Source organism: Babylonia areolata, chromosome 25 (genome assembly GCF_041734735.1).
Source record: "Babylonia areolata isolate BAREFJ2019XMU chromosome 25, ASM4173473v1, whole genome shotgun sequence".
Classification (NCBI taxonomy): domain Eukaryota; kingdom Metazoa; phylum Mollusca; class Gastropoda; order Neogastropoda; family Buccinidae; genus Babylonia; species Babylonia areolata.
In genome coordinates this window covers 23,829,356-23,857,268 of record NC_134900.1, presented here as the reverse complement: position 1 = coordinate 23,857,268, position 27,913 = coordinate 23,829,356, and the positions used below count along the sequence as shown (strand labels likewise).

General features: G+C 40.3%; 1 protein-coding gene across 4 annotated transcripts in view; it reads left to right on the top strand.

Annotated features, from left to right (window-relative positions):
• Positions 1–25,102, top strand: part of LOC143299927 (regulator of nonsense transcripts 2-like) — a 61,416-nt gene extending 36,314 nt beyond the window's left edge. For 3 of the 4 annotated variants that reach the window (XM_076613464.1, XM_076613467.1, XM_076613465.1), the window contains exons 30-41: positions 460–599; positions 1,491–1,674; positions 3,337–3,420; positions 5,471–5,592; positions 6,466–6,570; positions 7,255–7,347; positions 8,058–8,139; positions 9,247–9,365; positions 11,313–11,375; positions 13,390–13,468; positions 14,131–14,287; positions 17,649–25,102. In XM_076613464.1, the coding sequence (XP_076469579.1) occupies positions 460–599; positions 1,491–1,674; positions 3,337–3,420; positions 5,471–5,592; positions 6,466–6,570; positions 7,255–7,347; positions 8,058–8,139; positions 9,247–9,365; positions 11,313–11,375; positions 13,390–13,468; positions 14,131–14,252 (1,193 nt within the window). In that variant the 3' untranslated portion in view covers positions 14,253–14,287; positions 17,649–25,102. The remainder of the gene's footprint in view (positions 1–459; positions 600–1,490; positions 1,675–3,336; positions 3,421–5,470; positions 5,593–6,465; positions 6,571–7,254; positions 7,348–8,057; positions 8,140–9,246; positions 9,366–11,312; positions 11,376–13,389; positions 13,469–14,130; positions 14,288–17,648) is intronic. The other variant, XM_076613468.1, reaches the window with a different exon arrangement.
• Positions 25,103–27,913: the final 2,811 nt, after the last annotated feature.

Below are 27,913 nucleotides of genomic sequence, written 5' to 3'. Positions count from 1 at the left end.
CAGTTATGGGGTGGGGGCAGAGTACCTTTTTTTTTTAAAAGGTGAACAAAGCTGAGGGCAGATGGGAAATTGTAATTTGAACACTGCACATGTGCATAAGATTGTAGCTGGCTACAGAAGAGCCGAAGATAAGAGGAAGTACGCTCAGCTGAGATGATGGAGGGCTGTTGTAAACATATCTTTCTATCAAGAGCAAACCTCACCAGGAGAAACAACAAGACTGATGCCTCTACACTTTGAGGAAAGATTACAGTGTACGGTCGTCATGTTTACAACAAGGACAGAAAAGCATCACATTTTTTAGGAGTACTGTGTTCCAGAGTATTCTTCAAAATTTCAGTTTGTTTCTGATTTTTGCATCATCTGTTCGTGGAGGTAAGGTTTTGCAGTTGATAAACTTACAAGACTCGAACTCTCTGTCCCTGAGGTAACATGTCTGACAGCAGAGTGTGGTTCCAGAGGTGGCACCCCACCCCCTGGACCCTCCAGAACACCTGTTCCGTCTGCGACTGGTGTGTGTGCTGCTGGACACGTGTGGTCAGTACTTTGACAAGGGATCCAGCAAGAAGAAACTGGACTGCTTCCTTGTCTATTTCCAGGTGACTGCACTATTTTGTGTCTCAGTACACAGTTACAATTATAAATTATGTATCTTCAGACTCCTTGTCATTTTTTCTGTAACAATGGTGCCAATTTCAGCTGATTCAAGACTAAGACTGGTACATCAGAAATTCATTGTTTGACATCAACAAAAGTAAAATACAACTTGACAAAAGCAGAGTAAATGTAACCAATCTGAAAAATAACATGTTTTTGGTTCAGTTTTGTGTTTGAAAGGATGATAATCAGTTGCACATTGAAAGTTTTAAACATTTGAAAACTTAATTTGGTTAGCTGATGAAGCATCTGTCTGAGGCTGGAAGTGTTCTTTCAGTACATAATCAGGGCCTTTGTATGTTTGTTTGTTTGATCCGGGCTATCTAAGTTACCTAAAAACTTAAGACTTTCTTTGACAACAAGTGCTGGGTGAGCAAGCAGTAGTGTCAGCAGGATGCATTTGTATATGATCTCTAAACAAGGTTATTTTAGTTCGGGATAGTCAATATCATGGAAAGTTACATTCTTTTTTTTTTTTCCAAGTTCTACAGGAACAATATTCACATGTGGTCAGCTGAGTTAAGCAACAAAAGATATAAACAGTATATGCCTGTGGTGTTTTCATTGTTAGTACCAAAGACAGGCGCTGTGTAAGTATCAACAACAATAACAATGACAATTTTCAGTGATACTATTGGTTCAAGCGGTCACTGCCCGTAGTGTTTTCATCATCAGTACCAAAGACAGGCACTGTGTCAGTATCAACAATAACAGTGACAATTTTCAGTTATACTACAGGTTCAAGCAGTCACTGCCTGTGGTGTTTTCATTGTCAGTACTGAAGACAGGCGCTGTATAAGTACCAATAAAAACAATAACCTTGATATTTTCAGCGATACTACTGGTTCAAGCGGTCACTGCCTGCGTGGAGCAACGATCGCCCCTTCCCCATCGACATCATGAACATGATGCGTGACACCATGGACGCCATCCGACCTAAGATGATGATGTGTGCCTCCTGGCAGGACGCTCTGGCTGCAGTCACTGCTCTGGAGGAGGAGTACAAGGCCAAGATCTGTGAGTGGGGGGATAGGGTGGGTGGGGGATAGGGAGCAGGGTTTCCACCTTTCAGCCAGTATACTGCTGGAGAGTTCCATGCTTACATCACTTAGAGAGGAGCGTCACATGATCTGTGCTGTCCAAGTTGATTGGTTATCCAAAATATGAGCAACAAAGGCAATCAAGAGAGGCAGAGAAAATGTGCAAAACGGCATGCTTCTTTTTTTTGACTCTTTGCTTCATATTTTGTTTTTGTTTTAATTGTGCATATGATGGCACTTAGTTGTACAGACTTTGGTTGTTGCAATGAAGGCTATCAACTGGAGTAATGGAGGACAGTACATGTTTGCTGCTCTGTCTATGTCCATCACCTTTGGCATTGCTCGTGCGTGATTTTGAGTAAAAGTCAGATGTATGTGCGCAAGATGGCTGTGGAACTCTCCAGCGGTCTGTTGGCAGATTTTAGCGAAAAGTGAAAAAGAGTTGGCAAGAAAAAGAAAATTTCAGTGAAAAACAAAATTTCTGCAAGTGACAGCTGCAAGAGCAACTGAACTGAATAAGTATTATTCGCTTAGAGTGGTAACTGGGAGTATTGTTACTGTGGGACACTACTGAAGCTGTGAAGGTGAAAACCGAGAAGTGCTGGTATGAATCAGTGCCTTTTTTCATCCTTGTAGATGTAAGATTGGAGTGTTCTGTGTGAATTGTAGATTTATGATAATGGCAGTAAGTGCAATAAAAGTGCTCCAATTGCGCCAGATTGCACCGTTTTGACAGGTGGTTGACAGGTTATCTGTGATGCCCCAACGGCCAAGGGGCAAGTGAAGTGGAGAAGTGAAGCACTGTTTTGAATGTAAATTTCAAAATTGTTCTGGGAAAGCATGCCAGAACTCCTCAGAATTTTGGGGATATTTGATTTTTCTCAGTGGGAGCCCTGGTGTGTGTGGCCACAGTGAACAAAAGATAATTTGTTGAATGTCTCAGTGGGGTTTGGACCATGCATGATGGACACAGTAACATGATGAACAAAGGGACTGTAGGCAGAATTGCATAGACCTGAAAAAATTATGCAAAACTCTCATGCTAAAAATTCATGCATAATTTGCATACAAAGAAACAAAATTTGTTCACCTCTTGAGTGAAACCATGGTGCCGGTAGGATCAAAGCCAGCATGAAAATGTGAGAATTTGGAATCCTGTTGCTGTGGAAGGAGAGATGTGAAGCAAAGAGGAAGCAGTGATTTTGGGTGAGCAGTGTTTGGAAGCTCGGGCAGCAGCAGGATGCTTACAACCTGACCAATGAACTTGGTTTTGATGGAGATCTCTTCAAGAAATGTACACGCCTAACAAGGGGAGCAACTTGCTCAAATAATGGACCTGGTAGAGGGGGATCTCATCAAACACTGCCTCAGCCGAGAAGGGATCTGCCTAAAGAGTGGGAAAATTTGCTTGCAATGTCATAAGTTTCATTGCATTGCGCAGAAGAGAAGTTTCACAGTGATGTTTGCGCAGATTTTGTGTGATATGGGCCACTATGAATTAACGCAAACACTAAAAGGTTGATGTAATTTTTTTTTTCCTTTCTGCATGCGAATTTCAAATAAGGTTTTTTGTTGTTGTTTTTTTGTGGTGTGTGGTTTCACCTTAGCATGACACTAATTTGTTTCCTTCATGCTGCAGCGGGCATTCTGCCCACAGCTGAAGAAGAGGAGACGGAGGCCGAGGAGGAGGGACTGTCCACTATACTGGAAAACGAGGAAGAAGGTGAGGCAGACTTGAGAGCTGAGTGATAATCATTGTCTGTTACTGGGTCCACTGGTCCTGAATGGTTATCATGCATGTTCTGATGACTGGTTTGGATGCACGGCTACAGTTAGACTGCTGGAGAGTTTGTGCTTACATGACTTGTATAAGAATGTCACATAATCTGTGCTCTCAAAGTTGATTGGCTCTGCAAACTTGCAAGCAACAGAGGCGATCAAGAGAGATGGAATGTGCAAAACAGCAGGCTTCTTTTTTCAATGTTTTGTTTCATGTTTTGGTGTCTTTATTGTGCATATGATCGCAGTTCCTTGTACAGAGTTTGGTTATAGCAATGGAAGCTATCAACTGAAGAAATAGAGGACAGCATATATTTGCTGCTTTTGCCTATGTCAGTCGCACTTTGCATTATTTACGATTTCGAGTAAACGTTAGATGTGCATGTGCAAGATCCAAAATGGCCATGGAACTCTCCAGCGGTATATTAATTTTTAGTTGTACTTGGAGCAAGTTGATTAAAAAAAAAAAAAAAGTCTACTTGCTCCCCACCCCCCACACTCCCCACCCCCTAAAATTCTGCTCACCAAACTGAAGTAAAGGGACAGTGTGCAGAACTAACAGCCGGTAATACAATAACAAGTCAGCCAGCATGATTCATTAACTCACTCTGGACGATGGAACGCTATAGTGTTCTGGACGCAAGGCAGCGTTCCGGACGACAGAATGCTATAGTGATTTTGACAATTAAAATTTTTCCACGTTTTCCTCATGGGGTACCATAAAAATCGCAGCTGCACCGGGTTTTGCGAACGTGTCAAGGATCATATAGAAAGTTTCTTCGTGAGGTTCCGTAACTATATACTTGCTGGCGAGCCGTTGACCTCGGTACCCCATATGACAAGCTAATCTGCATACGTATCGAAAATGGCGATATAAGTGGAAATTTTTGGAGCAAACTAGATCACGACTGTGGCTTTTTACTGCTGCAGAAGTGTTTGGAATGCTTCAGGCTGAAGGTTTCAACATTGATGAGAATGATGAAGACATTGAATAAAGTATCTGCAGTGAAGAAAGCTACCAGCAAGAAGGTACTGACAGTGACTCAGCTTCTGAGGGCTGTGAAGAGAGGGAGGGGTGTGGGCATACACACGACATGAGGAGAGGGGGTCAGTGGGTCAAGTACAAAGACTTTCATTCAGTTACTTTGTGTTATGTATTTTTTGTGATTTTTTTCCTAACCCTAACAAATATGTCTTCTGCAGGGAAAAGCAAGGGAGAAAACTATTCGTCCGGAGTGAGTTAAATAGGTAGTGATTATTACAGGTAAATAATAAGCTGGATGGGGGTGGAGGAGGAGGGAAGTGCAGCTGGTTTGCCCTGAACGTGGGTGTAGGTCGGTCTGAAGATGGAAAGCCATTTTTTACAGAAACAGAGTGACTGGAGTGGTTTTTTGTTTGTTTGTTTGTTTTTTAATGTAATACCTGGGGTTTGGGTGTTTATTGATAGGTGACCTGGTGTATTAGCCAGTATGTTCTTGCTGTTCTGGGGAGATAAACATTCTGAGTGTTCATGCAATGAATTAATCGAACAAGGATGTTAAAAAAGTAAAAATCCATACTGTTTAAAGTGAGTGGTGTGTGTGTCTATATATATATGTATATATACACACACACATATATATATAGAGAGAGAGAGAGAGAGAGAGAGAGATATGTATATAGATATATATGTGTGTTGTTGTGGTGGTGGTGGTGGTGGTGTGTGTGTGTGTGGTGGTGGTGGTGGTGTGTATGTTTGGGTGGGTGCCATGGTGGTGTGTATTTGAGTGTGTGTGGGTGGGTGGCTTGGTAGTGTGTGTGTGTGGCGTGGTGGTGTGGTGTGTATGAGTGTATGACATGGTGGTGTGTGCATGTGTTTGTGACATGGTGCTGTATGTGTGTGTGTGAGCTGTGGTGTGTGTGTGTGTATGTGTGTGTGTGGAGTGGTGGTGTGTGTGCTGCCAAGGTGTATATGTATGTATATGTGTGTGTGGCATTGTGGTGTGTTGTTCCAGAGGAGCTGTCGCAGGGTCTGTCCCAGGTGCGGCTGACAGACGGGTCTGGCACGCAGGACAGTGACCCCAGCCAGGAGGAGGACTGCAGGCCACATGTGGGCAGCCACAGCCACTCTGGGGAGGTCAGGCCCTCTGTTTTTTTGTTTTTTTTCTCAAGGCCTGACTAAGCATGTTGGGTTTCGCTGCTGGTCAGGCATCTGCTTGGCGGATGTGGTGTAGCGTATATGGATTTGCCTGAATGCAGTGACGCCTCCTTAAGCTACTGATAATGATAATGTATTGTTTTGTATTGCATTGTGTTGTATTTTGTTTTGTTGCATTGCATTGCATTTTATTATACTGTGTTGTATTGTTTTGTATTGTGTGGTATTACACTTTTGTCACAACAGATTTCTCTGTGTGAAATTTGGGCTCCTCTCCGCTGGTAGAGCATGTCACTACAGTGAGTGAGAGCGCCACCCTTTTTTGTTTTCCTGTCATACTGGATTTTTCTATAGAATTTTGTTGTGGGCAACCCTTTTGTCCTTATTGGAAAGGGAGGGACGCACACACTGTATTGTATGGTATTGTATGGTATTGTGTTGTAATATTCTTTTGTCACAACAGATTTCTCTGTATGAAATTTGGGCTGCTCTTCCCAGGGAGAGCATATCGCCACAGTGAGAGTATTGTTGTACAGGGGGTGTAGTACTGATAGATTGTGGGGTAGACATGTGTGATGATGATAAGTGTTGTGCAGGGGGTGTAGTACTGATAGATTGTGGGGTAGACATGTGTGATGATGATATGTATTGTTGTGCAGGGGCAGTATAGTACTGCTAAATTGTGGTGTAGACATGTGTGATGATGATAAGTATTGTTGTGCAGGGGGTGTAGTACTGATAGATTGTGGGGTAGACATGTGTGATGATGATATGTATTGTTGTGCAGTGGGGGTATAGTACTAATAGATTGTGGGGTTGGCATGTGTGATGATGATAAGTATTGTTGTGCAGGGGGAGGAGGGTGAAGGAGAGGACGACGCCTACGATGAGGAGGAGGAGGAGGAGGATGACAATGACGTACTGGACTCAGCAGGAGAGGATGAACACGACGACCAGGTGAGACTGTCAGATGGTGTGTGAGGGAAGGGAAAACAGTTGACTGCAGGGATTGCTTCTCTCAGCGACACAGTTTTCTCTTTGTCTGCTTCAATCTCTCTCTCTCTCTGTAGTCAAATATGCATGCACACACACAAGCTCATGCACACACATGCACCACATGCAGGCACACAAGCATGCACACACACACATGCTTGTGCACACAAGCATGCGCACTCACACATGTACACATTTGCACCAAAGTTCATGTTGTTGATGTGTTCTGCTTGGCTGTGTAAAATCCAGAAGCAAGTATTAGGGATTTCGTTATCTCATTTACTTTGTGTAAATTACATTGCCATCATTTTAAACTTAGCTTGGTGTAAATCATAAATGTCTGTGTTTAGTTATCACATGGTATTTTATGGCTGTTCTCTTTCTGTACTTATTGCTTGTGGGTGATTGTAATTATTTTATGTCAGGTATACGCCAACATGGTATTTAAGCATTTTATGCCTTTTATGTATTCATATTGGATGACTGATTGAATTTCTCGTTGAATTTCTCTTTTGGAGATAATAAAGCATCCTGTATTCTGTAACATCTGACCATGCTTAGTTAACAGAATTGAAACAGAACCAAAGGAAAAATTAGTATTTTTTACATGTACCGGTAATGTATTACTTACGGATGTATCTGATGCAGGTAACACTGCTGTCGAAGCCCAAGTTTATGCCAACTTCAGAAGATAACGATTTCATGGCTGCCTTTGACAAAATGATGGCTGAAAATATTCAGGTAAGTGATAAACAGACAGAAGTATTACACGATGTGTTGTTAGTCAACTCTTGTGATCAGTCTTGTAGATTATGAGATTTTGCATTCCCATTACCAGTACATGATTATCAGTGTTTTCTATCGATGTATAATTGATTAACCAGATTATTATTGATAATTGAATTTTTTTTTACCAGGATGTTTTCCAGGGCTGCAAGTCTTGGGGAAATGCTGGAAAAGTCTTGGGGAAATGAGAGAACCATTTCCAGGGTTGCAAAAGTATTGGGGAAATAAGAGAACCATTTCCAGGGCTGCAAAATTCTTGGGGATATGAGAGAACCATTTCTAGGGCTGGAAAAGTCTTGGGGAGGGAAATGAAAGAACTATTTCCAGGGCTGGAAAAGTCTTAGAATTTGGTTAAAAAAAAAAAAATTAAAAAAAAAAAACCCCAAAAAACTCTTGACCAATACCATCTAACAAAGAGCCTTGAAAATTGAGCATCTATGCAAGTAAACAGTGTAGAAAATTTAACATTGATAGTGGGATATCCACCGATCTCTTTTGTTAGTGGTGTAGCAGACAGATTTGTTAAAATATAGTTTGGCATTATGGTTTGGAACTGGAAATGTCCTGTCTGGTCTGGATAAAGTATGGAATTTGTTGTGTCACATCTGTGTGTTTGTGTGTGTGTGTGTGTACATTGATGTGTGTTTTAATGTTTGTTTTCCCAGTCAAGGACGCAGGAGTCATTGAAAGTTCCTCAACTGGACATTGCTGTTCCAATGCATCTCCGTGGAAAGAACAAGAAAGCAGGTGATGGCAGCTGGATATTTATCTCTTTTACTTCTTTTTGGAAAATTTAAATGAGAATATTTGCAGAAGATATCTTTGATTGATGTTTAGAGAAGAAAATTTTGAAAATTATATTAATGGTTTGAGGACAGTATGATGATATTGTCAAAATGAGAAGGGGGGTCGGGAGGGGAGGTGGGGGGGGGGGGGATGTGTGCACGCTTGTCTGTGTTTACATGCATGTGTCTCACAACTTTTTTTTATCTCTTTGAAGATACTTGATGCACTTGATGATGATGTTAACAGGGTTATATTGACAGCATTGCAGGTTTTAAAGCTGCTTTTTTTTTATTTTCCAGAATTTGTGAAAAAATGACATGAAAATGGAGTATGGCTGCCTGCATGGCTGGGTAAAAATGAGTAAAAACAGACATACAGGCAAAGTCCACTTGTTTATATACAGGTGTACTTGGAGTTGAAGCCCATGAACACAGAAGAGGAAGGAGGTATTTTGATTTTTAAAACAGTTTGTGAGTGAAAGTCTGCATGAACCTAGAATGGATACAGTGTGTTCACTGGAAGCTGTGATGTGTGTTGTGCAAGCCATCATGATCCCTCCAGACCTTCCGGGGATCAAATCTTTAAAAGTCCTCAAAATGAACTTTGAGGGTGTGTGTGTGTGGCTGAGTGTGGTTAGTTACTTTTAGGGCGTGTCTGTGTGCGAATGGGTGATTGCCAGTGTACTGAGTCTGAATTATTATGATCTTCATTCATGGGCTGCATCTCCCACGTTCACTCGTATGTACACGTGTATGACCATTTTTACCCCGCCATGTAGGTAGCCATACTCTGTTTTGGGGGGTATGCATGTTGGGTATGTTCTTGTTTCCATAACCCACAGAATGTTGACTTGTGCATATTTGATCTTCTGTTTGTATACACACAAAGGGGGTCAGGCACTAGCAGGTCTGCATATATGTTGAATAGGAGATCGGAAAAATATCCACCCTTTACCCACCAGGGGCAGTTACAAAGATTCAAACCCAAGACCCTCAGATTGAAAGTCCAATGCTTTAACCACTCGGCTGTTACGCCCATCAGTTATCATGATGATGATTGTTATTGTAGCATATGTGACAGTGACGTGCCCCAGCTCTCTGGGAGGTCCGGCGACACCAGCTGTGGCAGTGAAGGAGGAGAACACAGTCAGCTTTGTGCTGATGACCCGCAGAGGCAACAAACAGCAGGTGGGGGTCACTGCAGGGATCCTGCTAGAGAATTGGGTCATTCAGCATGTATCCACAACACATCAGATGCTTTATTAGACTGCAGAATATTTTGTTGTCTCCAATAAGAAATATCAAACTGTCACTCTTCATAAGGAGAAAAAAAAAAAGCCCACAAAAAACAAACATACAAAAAAACAAAAGAACAAAAAAACAGTCAAAGCAAAACAAAACAAAACAAAAAAAAACAACAACATGTTTTAAATCAGCAACTGTTCATTTTCCAGCTTATATCTACAGCAGCTGTTCAGGTTTCTTGACTGCATGTACAGCAGCTGTTTTTTTTCCCTCAAGGAAAAGGAACAAGAGCTGCTTTTCTTCTTCTTTTTTACCTCACAAAAACTAACATATGATTATTTCATATTTGTAGAATTTTTCTAATGATGTGACAGACATAGAAAAGGGATCAAAGTGTGTTGATATCTCTTCCTGTCTGTCTTTTGATGTCCAATCAATTGAGAAAGCAGTGGAGGATGACTTGTGTTTCAGTTTATTTTCAGGGAGTTGAGAGCTACATGGAAAAGCGCTTTTCCATTTCATTTGAAAAAGAAAAAAAGTGTCTGCCAGTTGGGTGTGACTGCCACAGAAAAGCTGCAGAGGCCATTCATGAGATCTGTGCAAATCTGGAAAGAAAATAGGGGGAGGGGGTGAAACTTAGGTATGGTGGTGTTGCCCACAACGGTTGTTGCAACGCTAATGCCGATGTACTTGACGATAAAATCAGGGGCTGAAATTATGCCAGCCGATAATGTGGTGATCCACTTGATGGCTGCAGTTAGTGTATGTTATTTAGATCTGTAACCAAATATTTGTCTCCATTACCAGCAGAAAATATGTTTTGTTTTATACCTGAATTTAGACTTATAGGAAACACTGTTCTTTCTTTTGTGTGTTTATGTGCCAATTGAAAAAAAGATATTGACCCCTGCAAAACAAACATCGGTTATTGGTTATTCTTGCACTGTTATTGGGGTTTGTAAACATTTTTTGTCTGCTTCAGTGGGGCTTTGCCCCATGACGTATGCATACTAAAAACACATAAACACACTGCACCAATCCTCACACTCCTTCTGCAACCCATAAACCCACACCCACTCCACACAAGTTGTACACACACATACACACACACACACACACCACACACACACTCATGCATGCACGCACGCACGCACACACGTGGGCAAGCACACCTTGGCCGTTCAAGGCATATGAACATGTGTACGTTTAAAAAGCGTAAAAATAATAGAAGTAAAAAATTAACTTGACTAGAAGATAAAAGTGAAGACAAGGAGTTATTTACTGATTCGAATGGCTGGAAATGAATGAGTTTTCAAAGAGGTTTTGAGAGAAGGGCAAGAAACAGCATGACAGACAGGAAATGGGAGTTCCATGTGGAAGAAGCCTGGAAAGAGAAAGTTCGTTTTCCAATACACTTTTTTAATTCAGTCTCCTCTCAATTCCCTGTATTTTTGATGAGGAGAAATGGCAGACTTGTTAGCTGTACATCTTGGGGGAAAGGGATACTTTTTTTCCAGTATTTTTTCCTTGTGGACATACTTGTGTGTAATTGTTGGATTGACTAGCTGCTGTATTTTGGATTGGTTTTCAGTGTTGTGATATGGTTTTTGGCCCTTTGATATTGATCTTAAGTAATGTGATGTGGGAAGTCCATCTCTTGGGTATTGCGATGTGTGATAGTTATTTGTGCTGAGTACTGTGTGACTGTTTAGAGTGTGTGTGAACAGAACATTGTGTTTGGTTGGATATCGGTGCAGAGTTTTGCAGTTTTGGGTTTTAGTGTTGTTCTACAGTGTACAGCACAGTGTAGCATGTTTTAAATGGAAAGGCGCTATATGAATTAAATTTTTTTTTATAATTCATTTGCTGATTGATCTATTGATGTGACAGCTGACCAACCTGGATGTGCCCATTACTGAAGGATTTGCCACCAAGTTCAGGGAGAGAGAAGAGGTACGCTTTGTGTGTCAGTGTTTGTATCTCAGTGTGTGCAGTGTGTGTGTGTGTGTGTGTGTACGTGCGTGCATGCGAGTGTGTTTGTGTGTGTGCGTGCATGTGTGTGTGCGTGTGTGTGTGTGTGTGTGTGCATGTGTGTATGTGCGCACGTGCGTGTGTGCGTGCATGTGTGTGTGTGTGCGCGTGTGTGTGTGTGTGTGTGCGTGTGTGTGTGTGCGTGTGTGTGCGTGTGTGTGTGTGTGTGCGTGTGTGTGTGTGTGTGCATACCCATATATCCACGTGTGCATTGTTCACCTGCTTTCTTTCATTCGGTGTGCGTGTTTGTTTCTATTTGCCTGTTTTTGTGAAATGTCTAAAGACCATATTTTACACTATGCACACACTTTTTTGTCTAAACTTTGGTCCACTCTTTTGCATGTTGTGTTCTTGACTGTGAGTGTACACATACGCATGAATGTGTATGAATTTGTGTTTGTGTGTGTGTTTGTATGATTGCTCATGCGTGTATGTGGATGTGTGTGTGTGTCTGTTTATGTATGCATGTGTTTACATGTAAGTATATGTGCATATTTTTGGAGGGCGGTTGGTATGTACATATGTATATTGTATGTAAGCTGTGTGTGTGTGTGTGTGTGTGTGTGTGTGTGTGTGTGTGTGTGTGTAGTTTGCTTGTCACTTTTTGGTGTTGATGTGAAATTATGTAATGTGATATGTAAGAAAAGAACAAAACAAAAAAAAACCCATGTATTTTGTGGAGCACAGAGAGCAGATTTCTGGATAGTGTGCTTTAAAAGTATCCATTATTATTATTCTTACTATTATGTAATTTGTGTGTGTTGCCCCTTCAGTGTGTGTTGTTTTCTCTGGCGTGTGTCTTATTGTCTCGCTTTGTATTCATTAGTTTGATGGCATGCAGTGTATGTGTGTCGTCCCTCAAATATGTGTTGTTTTCTCTGGTGTGTGTCTTATTGTCTCACTTTGTATTCATTAGTTTGATGATGTGCAGTGAATGTGTGTCGTCCCTCAAATATGTGTTGTTTTCTCTGGTGTGTGTCTTATTGTCTCACTTTGTATTCATTAGTTTGATGATGTGCAGTGAATGTGTGTCGTCCCTCAAATATGTGTTGTTTTCTCTGGTGTGTGTCTTATTGTCTCACTTTGTATTCATTAGTTTGATGATGTGCAGTGAATGTGTGTCGTCCCTCAAATATGTGTTGTTTTCTCTGGTGTGTGTCTTATTGTCTCACTTTGTATTCATTAGTTTGATGATGTGCAGTGAATGTGTGTTGTCCCTTAAATATGTGTTGTTTTCTCTGGTGTGTGTCTTATTGTCTCACTTTGTATTCGTTAGTTTGATGGCATGCAGTGTATGTGTGTCGTCCCTCAAATATGTGTTGTTTTCTCTGGTGTGTGTCTTATTGTCTCACTTTGTATTCATTAGTTTGATGATGTGCAGTGAATGTGTGTCGTCCCTCAAATATGTGTTGTTTTCTCTGGTGTGTGTCTTATTGTCTCACTAATGTAACAGAGCAAACCATAGGCCTAGTTTGCATCAGTTTGACATGGTAAGTATATGTACACACCAAACATGGAGTATAATACAAACTCCTCCTTTTGATGATGTGCAGTGAATGTGTGTTGTCCCTCAAATATGTGTTGTTTTCTCTGGTGTGTGTCTTATTGTCTCACTTTTGTATTTTTAGGTTTGATGGCGTGCATTGTATGTGTGTTGTCCGTCTATGTGTTTTTTCTCTGCTGTGTGTCTTATTGTCTCACCTTTCTATTTATTCATTTGATGGCTTGCAATGTATGTGTGTTGTCCATCTAATATGCGTTGTTTTCTCTGATGTGCGTCTTATTGTCTCTCTTTTGTATTTATTAGTTTGATGGCATGCAGTGTATGTGTGTTGCCCCTCTAGTATGCATTATTTTCTCTGTTGTGTGTCTGATTGTCTCACATATTTGATTCATTATCTGATGGCATCCAATGCATGTGTGTGCCCTGTGACAGGCTGAACGTATGGAGAAGGAGAGGATGAAGCAGATGGTGCTCAACATCCATGAACGTCAGGAGGAAGAGGATTATCAAGGTGGGTGGTGGAACTGACTCTGACTGCACGCTACCTTTTCTTCTCAGTGGCTGCTTTGGCCTTGTAGCTGTGCTGTTTGATATTTCTTGTGCACATATTCTGTAAAGTAAAACCAGGGAAGCGCCTGCCCGCCACCCCCTCTCTGCACAAGTCTCACCCCATAGTTAGGGATGGGCGTTTGCTGATCTAAAAACATATTTGTTTTAAACAGTGTTTTGGTTTGAAAACATATTTGTTTTAAACAGTGTTTTGGTTTGAATAATCTTTAATTGTTCAACAGTACACATTAAAACATATTTGTTTAAACAGTGTTTTGTTTTGAATAATCTTTAATTGTTCAAGAGTACACATCAAAACATATTTGTTTAAACAGTGTTCTGGTTTAGATAACTTTTAATTTTTCAACAGTACACGTGATTACAATGCAAACAAAAACAAAGAAGCATCAACAAGCTCAAAGCTTATACTGTGCTCACAACGTTGCAGCTCAACAGTGTTTTGAACTGTAGATTCTTCTTCCCACTGACTGAGTCTGTATGTGTTTGTGTGTGTGTGTGTTGGAGGGGTGGGGGGATGTGTGTTATAATTGTTGTATAATGCACTAATAATGATGATAACTTCTACAGAGTTGAGGCATTAATTTTTTTCCCCCCGTCCCCCAGAAATGCTGGCTTCCCTGAACCGCTCCCCACCCACCAACCAGAACCGTGAGCGCAGAGTGCGCTACCAGCACCCCAAGGGAGCGCCAGACGCTGACCTGATCTTTGGCTCGGGCCCCAAGTAGTCCCTGGACGTGCCACACTCACTGGGAGTGTTCAGGTAACCGCCTGGTCTTCTGCTGCCCTGTAGCTCCACTGAGGGCCTGGCATGGCACCACTTCTCTCCATCTCTCCCTCTCGTGGCACAGTTGTAGCAGATTAGGTTTAGCAAATATGGATTTGTCCAAATGGTGTGACAACTCCTTGAGAAACTTCAACTGTAACTGTCTCTCTGGTAGGGCATGTCTGTTCCAGCATGGGTTTTTTTTTGGGGGGGTTGGTTTTTGTTGTTGTTGTTGTTTTTCTGTCTGAAAGTGCATTTTTAAGAGTTTACTATCAAAGTCTATTTTTCTACAAGGATTTTACCACGGATAACCCTTTTGTTGCCAGGGGCTGTTTTATGTGTGAGAAGTGCTAGGCTGCACACAGGACCTCATCCGATAGACTAGTACTGTCACCACGACTCAGCTTGACAGTCGGGCAAGTCACTGGAAGACTAGTACTGTCACCACCACTCACAGCTTGACAGTCGGGCAAGTCACTGGAAGACTAGTACTGTCACCACCACTCAGAGCTTGACAGTCGGGCAAGTCACTGGAAGACTAGTACTGTCACCACCACTCACAGCTTGACAGTCGGGCAAGTCACTGGAAGACTAGTACTGTCACCACCACTCAGAGCTTGACAGTCGGGCAAGTCACTGGAAGACTAGTACTGTCACCACCACTCACAGCTTGACAGTTGGGCAAGTCACTGGAAGTCTAGTACTGTCACCACCACTCACAGCTTGACAGTTGGGCAAGTCACTGGAAGACTAGTACTGTCACCACCACTCAGAGCTTGACAGTCGGGCAAGTCACTGGAAGACTAGTACTGTCACCACCACTCACAGCTTGACAGTCAGGCAAGTCACTGGAAGACTAGTACTGTCACCACCACTCAGAGCTTGACAGTCGGGCAAGTCACTGGAAGACTAGTACTGTCACCACCACTCACAGCTTGACAGTCGGGCAAGTCACTGGAAGACTAGTACTGTCACCACCACTCACAGCTTGACAGTCAGGCAAGTCACTGGAAAATTCACTTGCCCAGACAGAATTTGCACTTGCCCAACTTTCAGAAACGTACATGCATCACCAAATGCTCACATGTGCGCACGCGCATGCACACACACACACACACACACACAAAGAAGTAGTCAAACCCTTTTCTTTAACTGATGTTTGTTTTGTTGGGTTTCACCAAAGATAACTGTTGTTTTGAACAGCCAAAACAAGTTTTATCTCAGTCTCACTTGACAAACACTGCCTTTGGCATGTTTTTGCAGTTGACTGTCAGCCACAGAAATTATTTCTTTTTTTTTCTTTCTTTTTTTACCTCCACTGCAAACAGCAACATGCAGAGTTAAAAAGACAAGCTAGCATTTGTACTGTAAGACAATCAATGCAAGGATTTGACAGATCCAAGTACGAATCTGTTAGATGGGGTCAACAGTTACTGTTTTTCACTTGCCTAGTAGGGCAACTCTGTTAAAAATTCACTTACCAGGATGGCCACATCAGGATGGGTTTCAGTTGTTCTCACCTGGCATCAGAGACACAGAGAGAGAGAGAGAGAGAGTGTGAGTGAAAGGGGATGGTGAAGAGTCACAGTTCCAGAGAGGGACGGTGGTACAGCTGTTCTTCTTCATGGAGGTTGCTTAGCAATGGAGCTTTCCACAACGTCCTTTGATACGTGTTGATCCCCTCAGTAAAACTGGACTTTGACCCCTACCTCGCCTCCATCCTTTCTGCTATTCCCAGTCTGACCATGTAAAAAAAAAAAAAAAAAGGGGGGGGGGGGGGGGGGGGTGACAGGATAAGAGGAGAGGGGGGTAGGGATAAGCAAGTCTGCTGTATGGGAGGTGGTGTCTGGAGGAGGGTTCAAAGAGAAAGTTAGGGGGGTGAATGAATGAGAAGTGGGGAGGATTGTGGAGGTCATGTCTGTGTTGACTTGATTTAAGTCATGATTCTACAGAATGGCCGTTTCCTTTTTGATTTACCAACTTGACCATAACACTGAGATGTGAGGGAGAGAGAGTGACAGAGAGAGAGAGAGAGACTGAATGAGGCAGAAAGGCAGACAGTTCACGGTCAAAGAAATGGAGGGGAGGGTTGTGAAGGGATAGCGCGGCAGTGATTTTGACAACCTTGCCAGTGGAGGGGTGAGGTGTAGGTTGAGAAAGAGTAGGGGTGGGTGGGGGGAGGAAGATGGGCACAGCCATCCATGTAGGTTGCCCTCTTGGACTGACTTCAGACAGGCCTGGCTGGCAGTCATGTAACACCGACGGGCAGGTGCCAGCAGTGAACTTTTCACTTTCCTCCAAAGAATCCGTCACCACGCGAGCAGCATCAAAACTCCTCACTTTGTTGTTGTGGACAGAAATCTGGTTGGCGAAAACATTTTTTTCTTTCCTCATAAGTTGTACTGAAATCTGTTTTCGCGTACTGGTGTATTCTAAGTCAAAATAATGTACAAATTACCCCAAAATGGTACTGGTAAACAGGTCTGTCATAGAAACAAACTCTGTTGTTTATTTTGTTTAAAGTGGAATGACATTAGAGTACGTTGCGACGTGATTTTTTTTTAGTTGTGATGTGATGGGCGGAAGACAAACTCCGCTATAAGAAAAATTACCATTGCCTCTCCAAACATAGCAACCAATGGCAAATCACCTTTTAGAGCTGCATGATAGCTCTCTTTTTCCGTTGACCTCTTCTCACAGTCAGACTCAAAACATCGTCTGCTAGAGGAAGAGTGTCAGATGATTGGTGTCAGGAGCGTGGTGGATATTTTTTTAAACAAAACATGCTAGTCTTGGAAAATATAACTTGCCCGGTCGGACAAGTTCGGTAAGGGCAATGCTTGCCTGACACGATGATCTACTTGCCCCGGGCAGTCAGGCAACCGTTACTGTCGAGCCCTGCCACTGGAGGTGTGGGGTGTAAAAATCCCTGTCTGTATATGGGGTTTGAACCCTTGACACTGGCTTCCTAGTTAGGTGTATCACCACAAGGCCACCACACCATTGCTGATTAAAGAATTTTAGTTAAAAGAACTTGGTATAATGAAAGAATGATAAGTACTAAGACTTAGAGCTGTCTGCTGTGCTGATATCCATACATAAAAGGTTTCTGCTGTGCTGATATCCACACATGAAAGCTGTCTTCTGTGCTGACATCCATACATAGTTATTCATTGGTATTATTTCTATCTGTATTCTATGGATCCACAGCTATTTCTACATGCATATGTGTACATATGTGTGTGTGTGTCACTCTGTGTGTGTGCTTTTGACTGATGTGCATTGTAAAGCACTATGAGTTTGAGAGGTTTGAAAGAGCTACATAATCGTACAGTTGTTATGTTCTTCATGTTAACAGAGACTCAATGAAGGCGTGGCAATGCAGACAAGCGTTGGCAGTAGCAAGGAGTGATGACGACACGACAGGAGATGATGCGACATGCCACCTGTGCCTGTGTCGTGTCATGTCGGGGAGCAGGCGGAGAGTGAGCAGTCATCACACACTGACCTGCCGCCCTCACAGAGAGGCTTGGGTTCACTGCTGCCTGCCTGCCTGCTCACTACCGCTGTTTCCAGATGAGAGAAAGCCACCATTTGACTCGCAGACTATTGAAACGATGCACAGGCAGTACATGCCTGTGTTGAAGTTGTTTGGAGCAGTTGGAAGCAGAAAAACAAGTGTGTGTGTGTGTGTTGGGGGAGGGGGGGCGGGGGGTGGGGGTGATGAATGCCAGCTTTGTACTACGTGTGCCTGTGGGTGTGTTTGTGTCTGCGTGCTTGTGTTGGGGGTTTGTGCAGTCATGGAAGTCATGGAAAAAGCCTGTGGGTGAAAATAATGAGAGGACCATTTTCCAGGGCTGGAAGCCTTGGGGGGAAAAAATGTTTAACCCTTGTTCTGGGTCTGAGAAAGGTCTTGGAATAAAGTCTAATTGTCAATGCTTTGGACCAGAAGCATTCAACGAAGATGATGATGTGTTAAAAAGAAGAATGAAGGATTTCCACCAGTCTGTTTCATCAGTAGTGGCGGTGCAGATAAATATTTGATTAAGTTTGGCTTTGTGTTTGGAACGGAAAATTTATCTGGTCTGGGATATTGTTAGGTCACAGTTGTGCTTGTGTGAAGTTGATAGAATGGTGGGAAGTGGAGAAATGGGTGGAGGGGTGCAGGGTGAGTGTGAGGGTTAATCCCAGCTTGCGCTGTGCATGCTTGTGGGTGTGCTTGTGTGCATGTGTCTTGTGTGTTAAGTGTAGACATTGGCTGTCTGTGCTTTTTCTCATTTCCGACATCATACTTTTTTTGGGGGGTAGGGGGTGGGGAGGGGGTTGTGCATGTTTGAAAGACTGAAAAATGGAGCAAAAGGGTGCAGAATGTGTTCAGAATTGGTTGTGATTACCATTTTTATTGATTCTGTTCATTGCGGTTTTGTTAAGGGGGGGGTGGTGGTTGTGTTTTTTGTATGGATTGTTTGGGGAAACGGTTTCCCTATGTTCATTTTGAGTTCTAGTTTAATTTTAGATTTGATTTTGAAGAGATGATTACACTGACAATTTTCTCCTGATTGTCAAACCTGTGTTTGATGCCTTTATAAACTCTGGAAAGAAAAGGTATTTGAGAAAGAAGAGAACTGCATGGAGTTTTTGTTCAGTTACAGCAAGAATCAAATTCATTGTATGGTTTGCTCTTTGCTAAAATGTTGTATTGATTGGGTTGCTTTTTTTTCAGTGTAAATTATCTTATATGATGGACATGGTTGAAACTGTGGATAAGCCACAGAAGTGTTTTCGTGGTGATGGTGATTGTTACAAATGAAGAATTGTTACAAACGGAGAGTTGACATGGCAGAGTCAGTAAGGTGTTGGACTTGTGATCCAGTGTTCACCAGTGATCGGGGTTCGAGGCCCTGTTATAGCATGGTGTTGTGTCCTTGGGAAAGGCACTTTTCTCTGATTTTCCTCACTCCTCCCAGGTGTGAATGGGTACCTGACCTCACTCAGGGAAGGTTAAAATGATGGAAGGAAATGATTGGGCCCTGCCTACCTATGCCAAGCCCTAGACACAGTGGATATGAATTCACTGCCATGAAGGCTGTGGAACTTTTAACCCTTTTAACCATCAGAACTAACTGACTGACTGACTTTGGGAGGTTTTAGTTCTTGTGATTACTGTCAGTTTACCACTGTGTGCTGTGGAAAGATCTTTTAAGTTCATGACTAGTTGTGGCTGTTCTCTGTTCTACCTACCCCCTTACACACACAGAATACAAAAAATGCAGTGCACTCCACCAGATCTACACACGAACAGTGCTTAATGGTGCAGGATTGGATGGAAAAGAGGGACATGCTAGACTTTAAAAAAAATTTTTTTTTACAGTAATGGAAGTCTGAAAAATTCTTGGAAAGAATGAGAGAATCTTTTCCGGGGCGGAGAAAAGTCCTGGAATGTTTTGCCCCTTCAGGGTCTGGGAACAGCTAGCTTGTTTCTTCAGTCCACCATTTGGGTAAGGCTACACATTGCCACAGTTTTGCCACTGTGGTTACACAAATTTCCATCTACCTCTTAGAGGTTAAAGGCTGTGAACGTTAACTCTGGCATGTTGTTCAGTCCAGTTTTTTGGAAGGCCCACATTTTGAGGAAGTCTGCGCATCGTTGGTTTAGAGATTACACCAATATTTTATTCATTGCACATACATGCATGCTTGCATGCATATTCAGGTTCGTAAAATAGTGTGCTGCAAATACATTTGCTTTAGTATTCATGGACCAGTTTTTCCCCTCAAATGGTCTTGTCTCGCATGCACGCCAATAGTTGATGAACAGGGTTGAACTCAAAAGTAATAAGTAATAATAATAATATGCATTCACGATAATACAGTGCTTTCCCTGCAGCTGACAGTGCATTTAACAATACATGTACCATGAGTAAGACACAGGAATACAATTTTTAAAATATGATATTCAGACTTGCTAAAAGTATTATGTTTAAAAGTGTAATATTACCACACACATGCGCACAGACATTCAAGGGGAAGAAGGACCTTAAGTTTAAAGTATTGTTTGAACAATATGTTTTAAGATTGTATTTAAGGTATAGCAGTGGAACAGTGTCTTGATATAAAAAAAAAAAAAAAAAAACCAAAAAAAAACTGGCCAGACAACTTTTCACTTGCTGATGAAGACAGCAGCAAGTGGAATTAGAATTGTTGGAAGAATAAACATGGAAGAGACATCATGCCATTTTGTGTCAACCGTGTTCATGCCATTGAATAAATATATTTTTTAAACATGCTCATTATTAATAGTTGCCCCTCTCTCTACCTCAGTATCTTTTTTGTTGTTCTTTTATATATTTTTCACTCTGTCTTTTTTTTCCCCCGAAGAACAGTGTGTGCTCATGAACATGTGTGTATATATGTACACACACACACACACACACACTGAGTACAGTATAGTACAGTACAGTACATCAAAAGAAATAATGCAATAACAGAAAGAGGAGAAATCACAAACTCACATGCTTGTATGCAAACGTTACCCAAATAATTGAATGTGCCTGTGTACGAATGTGTGTGTGTATTCCCCACACCATACACATAAACAAACAAGGCATGGTTTTCAAAGGTTTTATTGAAGCAAATGTAAGCAAAAATGATTCAGTATTTTAGTAAATACCAGACAGAGTTGGTGAACAGTAACTGGCACCAGTTTAACAGTGTATTAACCTCTTCAGTGTCAACTTCTTTCTCTCATTGGTTTAAATTGTTCAGCAGTACACATGATTATAATGCAAACAAAGACAAAGGAGCATCAACAAGCTTAAAGCTTACACTGTGCTCACAACGTTGCAATTTATTTTTAACATGACGGCTGATTAACAATATTATCATTATTTTGGGGTTCTCTTGACTGGTTTTAAGAGCTGGTGGGTCATCAAATCTGAAATGACCCATTTGTGGTGGACTAGGTTATATGCAACATGACTAGATAAACAATGTGATTCGATTGGATTTTCTCATTTTTAATCTTTTTTTTTTTTTTTAATCAGTTTGTCATTATTGTTTTTCTTTGAAGTTTATGTTGATTTTGCTTTATTTTGGCTTGTGCTTTGTCCGGGTTTTTTTTGTTGTTGTTGCAGAAATAAAATTCTAGCAAACTACAGCAAGAAAGTATACATAACCCATCTTTTTTTGGGAAAAAAAATGAATAGACCAACGATTTCTGATAGAAGCTTATTCAACAAACTGCTTGTGGTTAGCAAAGAGTGAACCATGAATGTGAGGTAAACAAGTTTCACATACTTTTAGAATATGTTATAGACTGTTAATAAAAGCAGCTGAAATGAACCTAAAACAATGTGAAAGCTAAAAACTAAATGTGTCGCCGTATCTTACGTACACATAGAGTCATGAATTATAATCTAGTTCTGCTATAATTTTCTCCTGCATTCGATAGCCAGTAGTAACACCATTCTTTGATCAATGTAAGTGTGTTTTGCGAAAAACATGCTGGTTTAGTGATTAAGGCAACACAAGATATTGTTTCATTCCTTTCATCAGTCTCTTTCTCCATGCCCTGAGTAAACAGATGGTTTGTCTGAGAGTTAAACTCTTGATCACCCACACAGATATTCTTGGCCTGTTCAGCTCGCTCTCTCCTTTGATTTCAGCATCTAGCTCTACAACTACCCCCACCCTCCACACTCTCTGCACGTCATCTGACATCAGTCACACGGTCATTCTCATCAAGTAAACCACTGACGAGATTTTGTCACCACAAGCACTACCTTCATCGCCTTCAATGACTTGTGAAGCTTCTGCAACATCTTGGGTGATAAGTCACGAATGGTTTTTGCAACACACTGCTGTTTCAAGCCATTAGGGCCAGGCTGTCCATAGTCATCCACCATTTTGAAAGCGTCATCCTAAATTTCTGAGAGGGTACTGACAATAACATCCAGTAATTGCCATACAGAGCATGACTGGCTTTTATTCCTCCTGGATAACAAAGGTAGACATATCAAGTTTTCTGACTAGTGGCTATTGGGACACATCAGCTTTTAAATAGAACTGTGAAAATTCAAAAATCGTGAAATGACATGGACATATGTACATCCTGCAGCAAATGTTGAAGCATTTCTGCGGATGTATATTTCATGCGGCACTGAAGAGGTTAATGCAGAAAAGTAATTAGCACCAGTCGGAAAGTAGATGAACACAAAAAGGTAATAGCACCAGTGGGATAGTATATTAACACAAATAAGTAATTAGCGCCATTGGGACAGTATATCAAAACATCACCATCATCACTGCCCAGTTGTATGCATGACATAATTGGCTCTCAGAAGGAATTCAAATGACCCTGTGTCTATGTCTTGGAAGGGTCTATATAACGATTAATCCTTCATCTTTATCTTTTTTTCTAATTTCATTTTCATTTCATTATTTTCTCATTTAGATATTATCTTCTTTAATTTTCATTGGAAATAACTGAAGAGTTTGTTCATATTTTCTCTTCTTAATATTATCTTCATTAATTTTCTTTGGAAATAATTGAAGAATTTGTCAAGTTGTTACCTGCACTTGTTTTCCTCCACTATTATACTGGACTAACTAATTGTGGTCAGCCAGTGGTGGACTGCTAGCATCTCTTCGGATCCAAGCACAGGCTATTACCATACACAACTCTCTCCCTGTGTCAGTGATTATTTGACAATCAGTGCCTGGGTTATAAGAGCTATGCTGAGCACACTGCTCATCACCCCTCCTCACTTACAGACTGTTAACATGAAACAGTCCACTGATGTCTTGGTTTGACTGCTGACCATCAGAGAAAGGTATATCCTGCTGCACAGCCTGTCAGGTCAGTGAAAATTGGTGTAAACCAACAAAAAATTCTACAGACTACATTTTTTGTTAAAAGGTTAAAAGTATGCCAACCGTTTTTTGTTGTTGTTTTTCCACTTAAGAAGAAATTGACTGAGCCGTCTATTTGAAAACGCTTTTGAAATAATGGGATTTTGAGATGGTTGAACAACTAAGTATTATGAGCTACACTTCTTGATGCACAAAACATACAACAATGTGACTAATTCAACAACAAAACCTAAAAAATACAAACAAGTATGCAAGCAGAGAAAACCCTCTAAATGAAGTTCATGTGACCAAGGCAGCGTAACTGAACAAAAATAACAATCGAAATACACACATTTTGGAATAATTCCAAAATAAGTACTATCATCAGTCCCTACCCTCCCTCCTCCATGCTGTCCAACATTTTTTTGGCTTATGTGACTTGTGATATCCCACTATATGTGTTAATCTCAGAACAATTGGTGTCTGCGGTCATAACCACATATGCTTGCTTGGAAGTTGTCCAACTTTACTAGTTATCGTTTACTCTGTGTGTGTGTGTGTGTGTGTGTGACATCACTCTGATTGCTGATTGGGGTGGCAATTGGTCAATGCTTTGAGCTACACATCTGGCCACGTATACTATCAAAACTGTGTTCATGTTTTTTCATGAACTACAATCCTCTTCTGGGTTGGACAACAACAGTCATGACTCTATTTCTCTTTTTGGCTGAAGGAAAATTTGGCGAAGCCCGATGACAGGTCAACCCACCGTATTGGCTGCAAATTCAGTATGATGGGTTAACCTGCCATGTAGGCAGTGAACAGGTTAAACTGGAAATACTTCAGTTATAAACAGGACAAGAAGAAAATCGTACACAATGTCCTGTCCTGATGTTCGTATATCTTAAAGTATGTGACCGTCTTCACAGCAAGAAATTCCTAAGATGAATATGGATGATATTCATCAAAACAAAACTAAAAGATAACAGTGAAATGAAGAAGAAAGAACACGTGGTTGAAAGTGAAACCAGTCAGTCTTACTCTACTGATTTGGTGTCATCCTCTTCATCTGTCCCCAGAACTATCCCCATTGTTTGGTGTCTGTAGGTTGTGCCAGACCTCTGGTCAGCTGCCTTTCCGCTTTCATCAGGGTTCGTACAGAGCCAAAGAAGTCCAGAGAAAACCACTTACAGGGCTCAAAAAGTCCTGGGGAAAAAAAGATGTTGCCCTCCAGGGTCTGGGGGTCTTGGAATAATAAATAATAAAACAATGACCAGTTAAAAAAAAAAAGAAGAAAATAAGTAATGAAAGCTGACATCAATACTGGGATATCTGCCCATCTCTTCTGTTAGTGGTACTGCAGACAATTTATTCATTCTGTCTGGCTGTGTGTTTGGTACTGAAATTTTGTCAGTCTGGTGTGGAAAAAATACGGAGTGGTGTCTGGTCTCATCTGTGGGATCCCTGGGTTGTGCAAGACGCAGGTTGTACCATGCCCAGTCCACCTCCATTGTCCAGCGGCAGTGAGTATGGCTTCCTGCCAGTGGTGGGCGTTCGATTACTAGTGGTGTCTGGCCATGGGTTTGTTTTGGAGACAGTTGTTTACTGATAATGGTCTGTACCTTCTTGGTGGCTGTCTTTGGTTTTAGCGTTTTAATTCAAGAAACGAGACAAAACGTTGTGTTCAATACGCACTGTCTAGAAAGAAGAAAAAAAAAGACTTGGGCAACAAGAAGCTTGAGCTTATAGTGTGGTTGTCTTCCTTGTTCTGCATACAGCAGGACTGATTTAGATACTGGAGTTGAATGTAACACACACAACCACACACCTTGCAGTAGCAAACTATTTCTTCTTTGTGTATCAAGTACATGTACCCCAGCTGACCCCACCCACCCTAAAAAATTAGTAAAATTAATCTTCAAAAATACAATCCAAAATATATTCATATCAAAATTCATTTCAAGAAATACATTCAAAAATAGATTTGGCATCAGCAGAACAAAGTGTCGAGAATAATGTCAAAACAACAATTGCATGAAACAGAATTACATGCAAAAATACATTTCCAGATTCATTCAATTCATAATTGTTAAACAATCAGATATGTACATAATTATGTGGTCAGAAAAAAAGAAGTAATACACATACACATATACAAAATTATTGATATTAAAGTCAAGAAGTGCCCTTTTGGGAGGAAATTTGAGATTTTTTTTTTTTTTTTTTTTTTTTTTTGCGAAGATGAGACCCCCCTCAAGTGAGAAGCAGAAAAGAACAGAAATACCCTCAACACTTTTTTTATATTTTTTTTTATAAGAATTTTAAAATTCTATTACCAAAGACATCACAGTTTATCATTAAACACACCCCTGTTTGTCAGTTACTCATTTACATATATACAAGGAGCACTTTGGACTGAAAAAGGTAAATGATACATGTTTAGGATAAATAGATGAAGTAAATAAATGAATACATATATAAATCAGTAAATAAAGAAGAAAAGATAATAATATAAAGGGACCTATCATTTTACTTCCTTTAATGTCTTCATCTATTTTGTTTTTTTATGTTGTACATTTTTTTAACATTTACACCAAATTATGGAATGAACGGAAGTGGTTGCATAGTATTATATCCAAGCATATTAATGACACAGCACAGGACATTTATAGAAAAAAAATATTTTGATATATTGCATTATTAAGACACATTAGGTTTGACATTACCCATAAATACTTATACTTTTTTTTCTTTTCTTTTTTTTTAATGAACAGGTTTTAAACATTTACATTATACAAGTATATACTTTCAAACAAACAAAGCAAAAGAAAAGAAAAACTGAAACAGATAAGCAAAAGATACAAGTCATTGTCATCATCAAAATAAACGTTTCACAGAGAAGAATGCTTTCACTGGCCTCCTGCTAGTGGTGGGCGTTCGATTACTAGTGGTGTCTGGCCATGGGTTTGTTTTGGAGACAGTTGTTCACTGATAATGGTCTGTACCTTCTTGGTGGCTGTCTTTGGTTTTAGCGTTGTAATTCAAGAAACGAGACAAAACGTTGTGTTCAATACGCACTGTCTAGAAAGAAGAAAAAAAAAGACTTGGGCAACAAGAAGCTTGAGCTTATAGTGTGGTTGTCTTCCTTGTTCTGCATACAGCAGGACTGATTTAGATACTGGAGTTGAATGTAACACACACAACCACACACCTTGCAGTAGCAAACTATTTCTTCTTTGTGTATCAAGTACATGTACCCCAGCTGACCCCACCCACCCTAAAAAATTAGTAAAATTAATCTTCAAAAATACAATCCAAAATATATTCATATCAAAATTCATTTCAAGAAATACATTCAAAAATAGATTTGGCATCAGCAGAACAAAGTGTCGAGAATAATGTCAAAACAACAATTGCATGAAACAGAATTACATGCAAAAATACATTTCCAGATTCATTCAATTCATAATTGTTAAACAATCAGATATGTACATAATTATGTGGTCAGAAAAAAAGAAGTAATACACATACACATATACAAAATTATTGATATTAAAGTCAAGAAGTGCCCTTTTGGGAGGAAATTTGAGAATTTTTTTTTTTTTTTTTTTGCGAAGATGAGACCCCCCTCAAGTGAGAAACAGAAAAGAACAGAAATACCCTCAACACTTTTTTTATATTTTTTTTTATAAGAATTTTAAAATTCTATTACCAAAGACATCACAGTTTATCATTAAACACACCCCTGTTTGTCAGTTACTCATTTACATATATACAAGGAGCACTTTGGACTGAAAAAGGTAAATGATACATGTTTAGGATAAATAGATGAAGTAAATAAATGAATACATATATAAATCAGTAAATAAAGAAGAAAAGATAATAATATAAAGGGACCTATCATTTTACTTCCTTTAATGTCTTCATCTATTTTGTTTTTTTATGTTGTACATTTTTTTAACATTTACACCAAATTATGGAATGAACGGAAGTGGTTGCATAGTATTATATCCAAGCATATTAATGACACAGCACAGGACATTTATAGAAAAAAATATTTTGATATATTGCATTATTAAGACACATTAGGTTTGACATTACCCATAAATACTTATACTTTTTTTTCTTTTTTTTTTTTTTAATGAACAGGTTTTAAACATTTACATTATACAAGTATATACTTTCAAACAAACAAAGCAAAAGAAAAGAAAAACTGAAACAGATAAGCAAAAGATACAAGTCATTGTCATCATCAAAATAAACGTTTCACAGAGAAGAATGCTTTCACTGGCCTCCTGCTAGTGGTGGGCGTTCGATTACTAGTGGTGTCTGGCCATGGGTTTGTTTTGGAGACAGTTGTTCACTGATAATGGTCTGTACCTTCTTGGTGGCTGTCTTTGGTTTTAGCGTTGTAATTCAAGAAACGAGACAAAACGTTGTGTTCAATACGCACTGTCTAGAAAGAAGAAAAAAAAAAGACTTGGGCAACAAGAAGCTTGAGCTTATAGTGTGGTTGTCTTCCTTGTTCTGCATACAGCAGGACTGATTTAGATACTGGAGTTGAATGTAACACACACAACCACACACCTTGCAGTAGCAAACTATTTCTTCTTTGTGTATCAAGTACATGTACCCCAGCTGACCCCACCCACCCTAAAAAATTAGTAAAATTAATCTTCAAAAAAACAATCAAAAATATATTCATATCAAAATTCATTTCAAGAAATACATTCAAAAATAGATTTGGCATCAGCAGAACAATGTGTCAAGAAT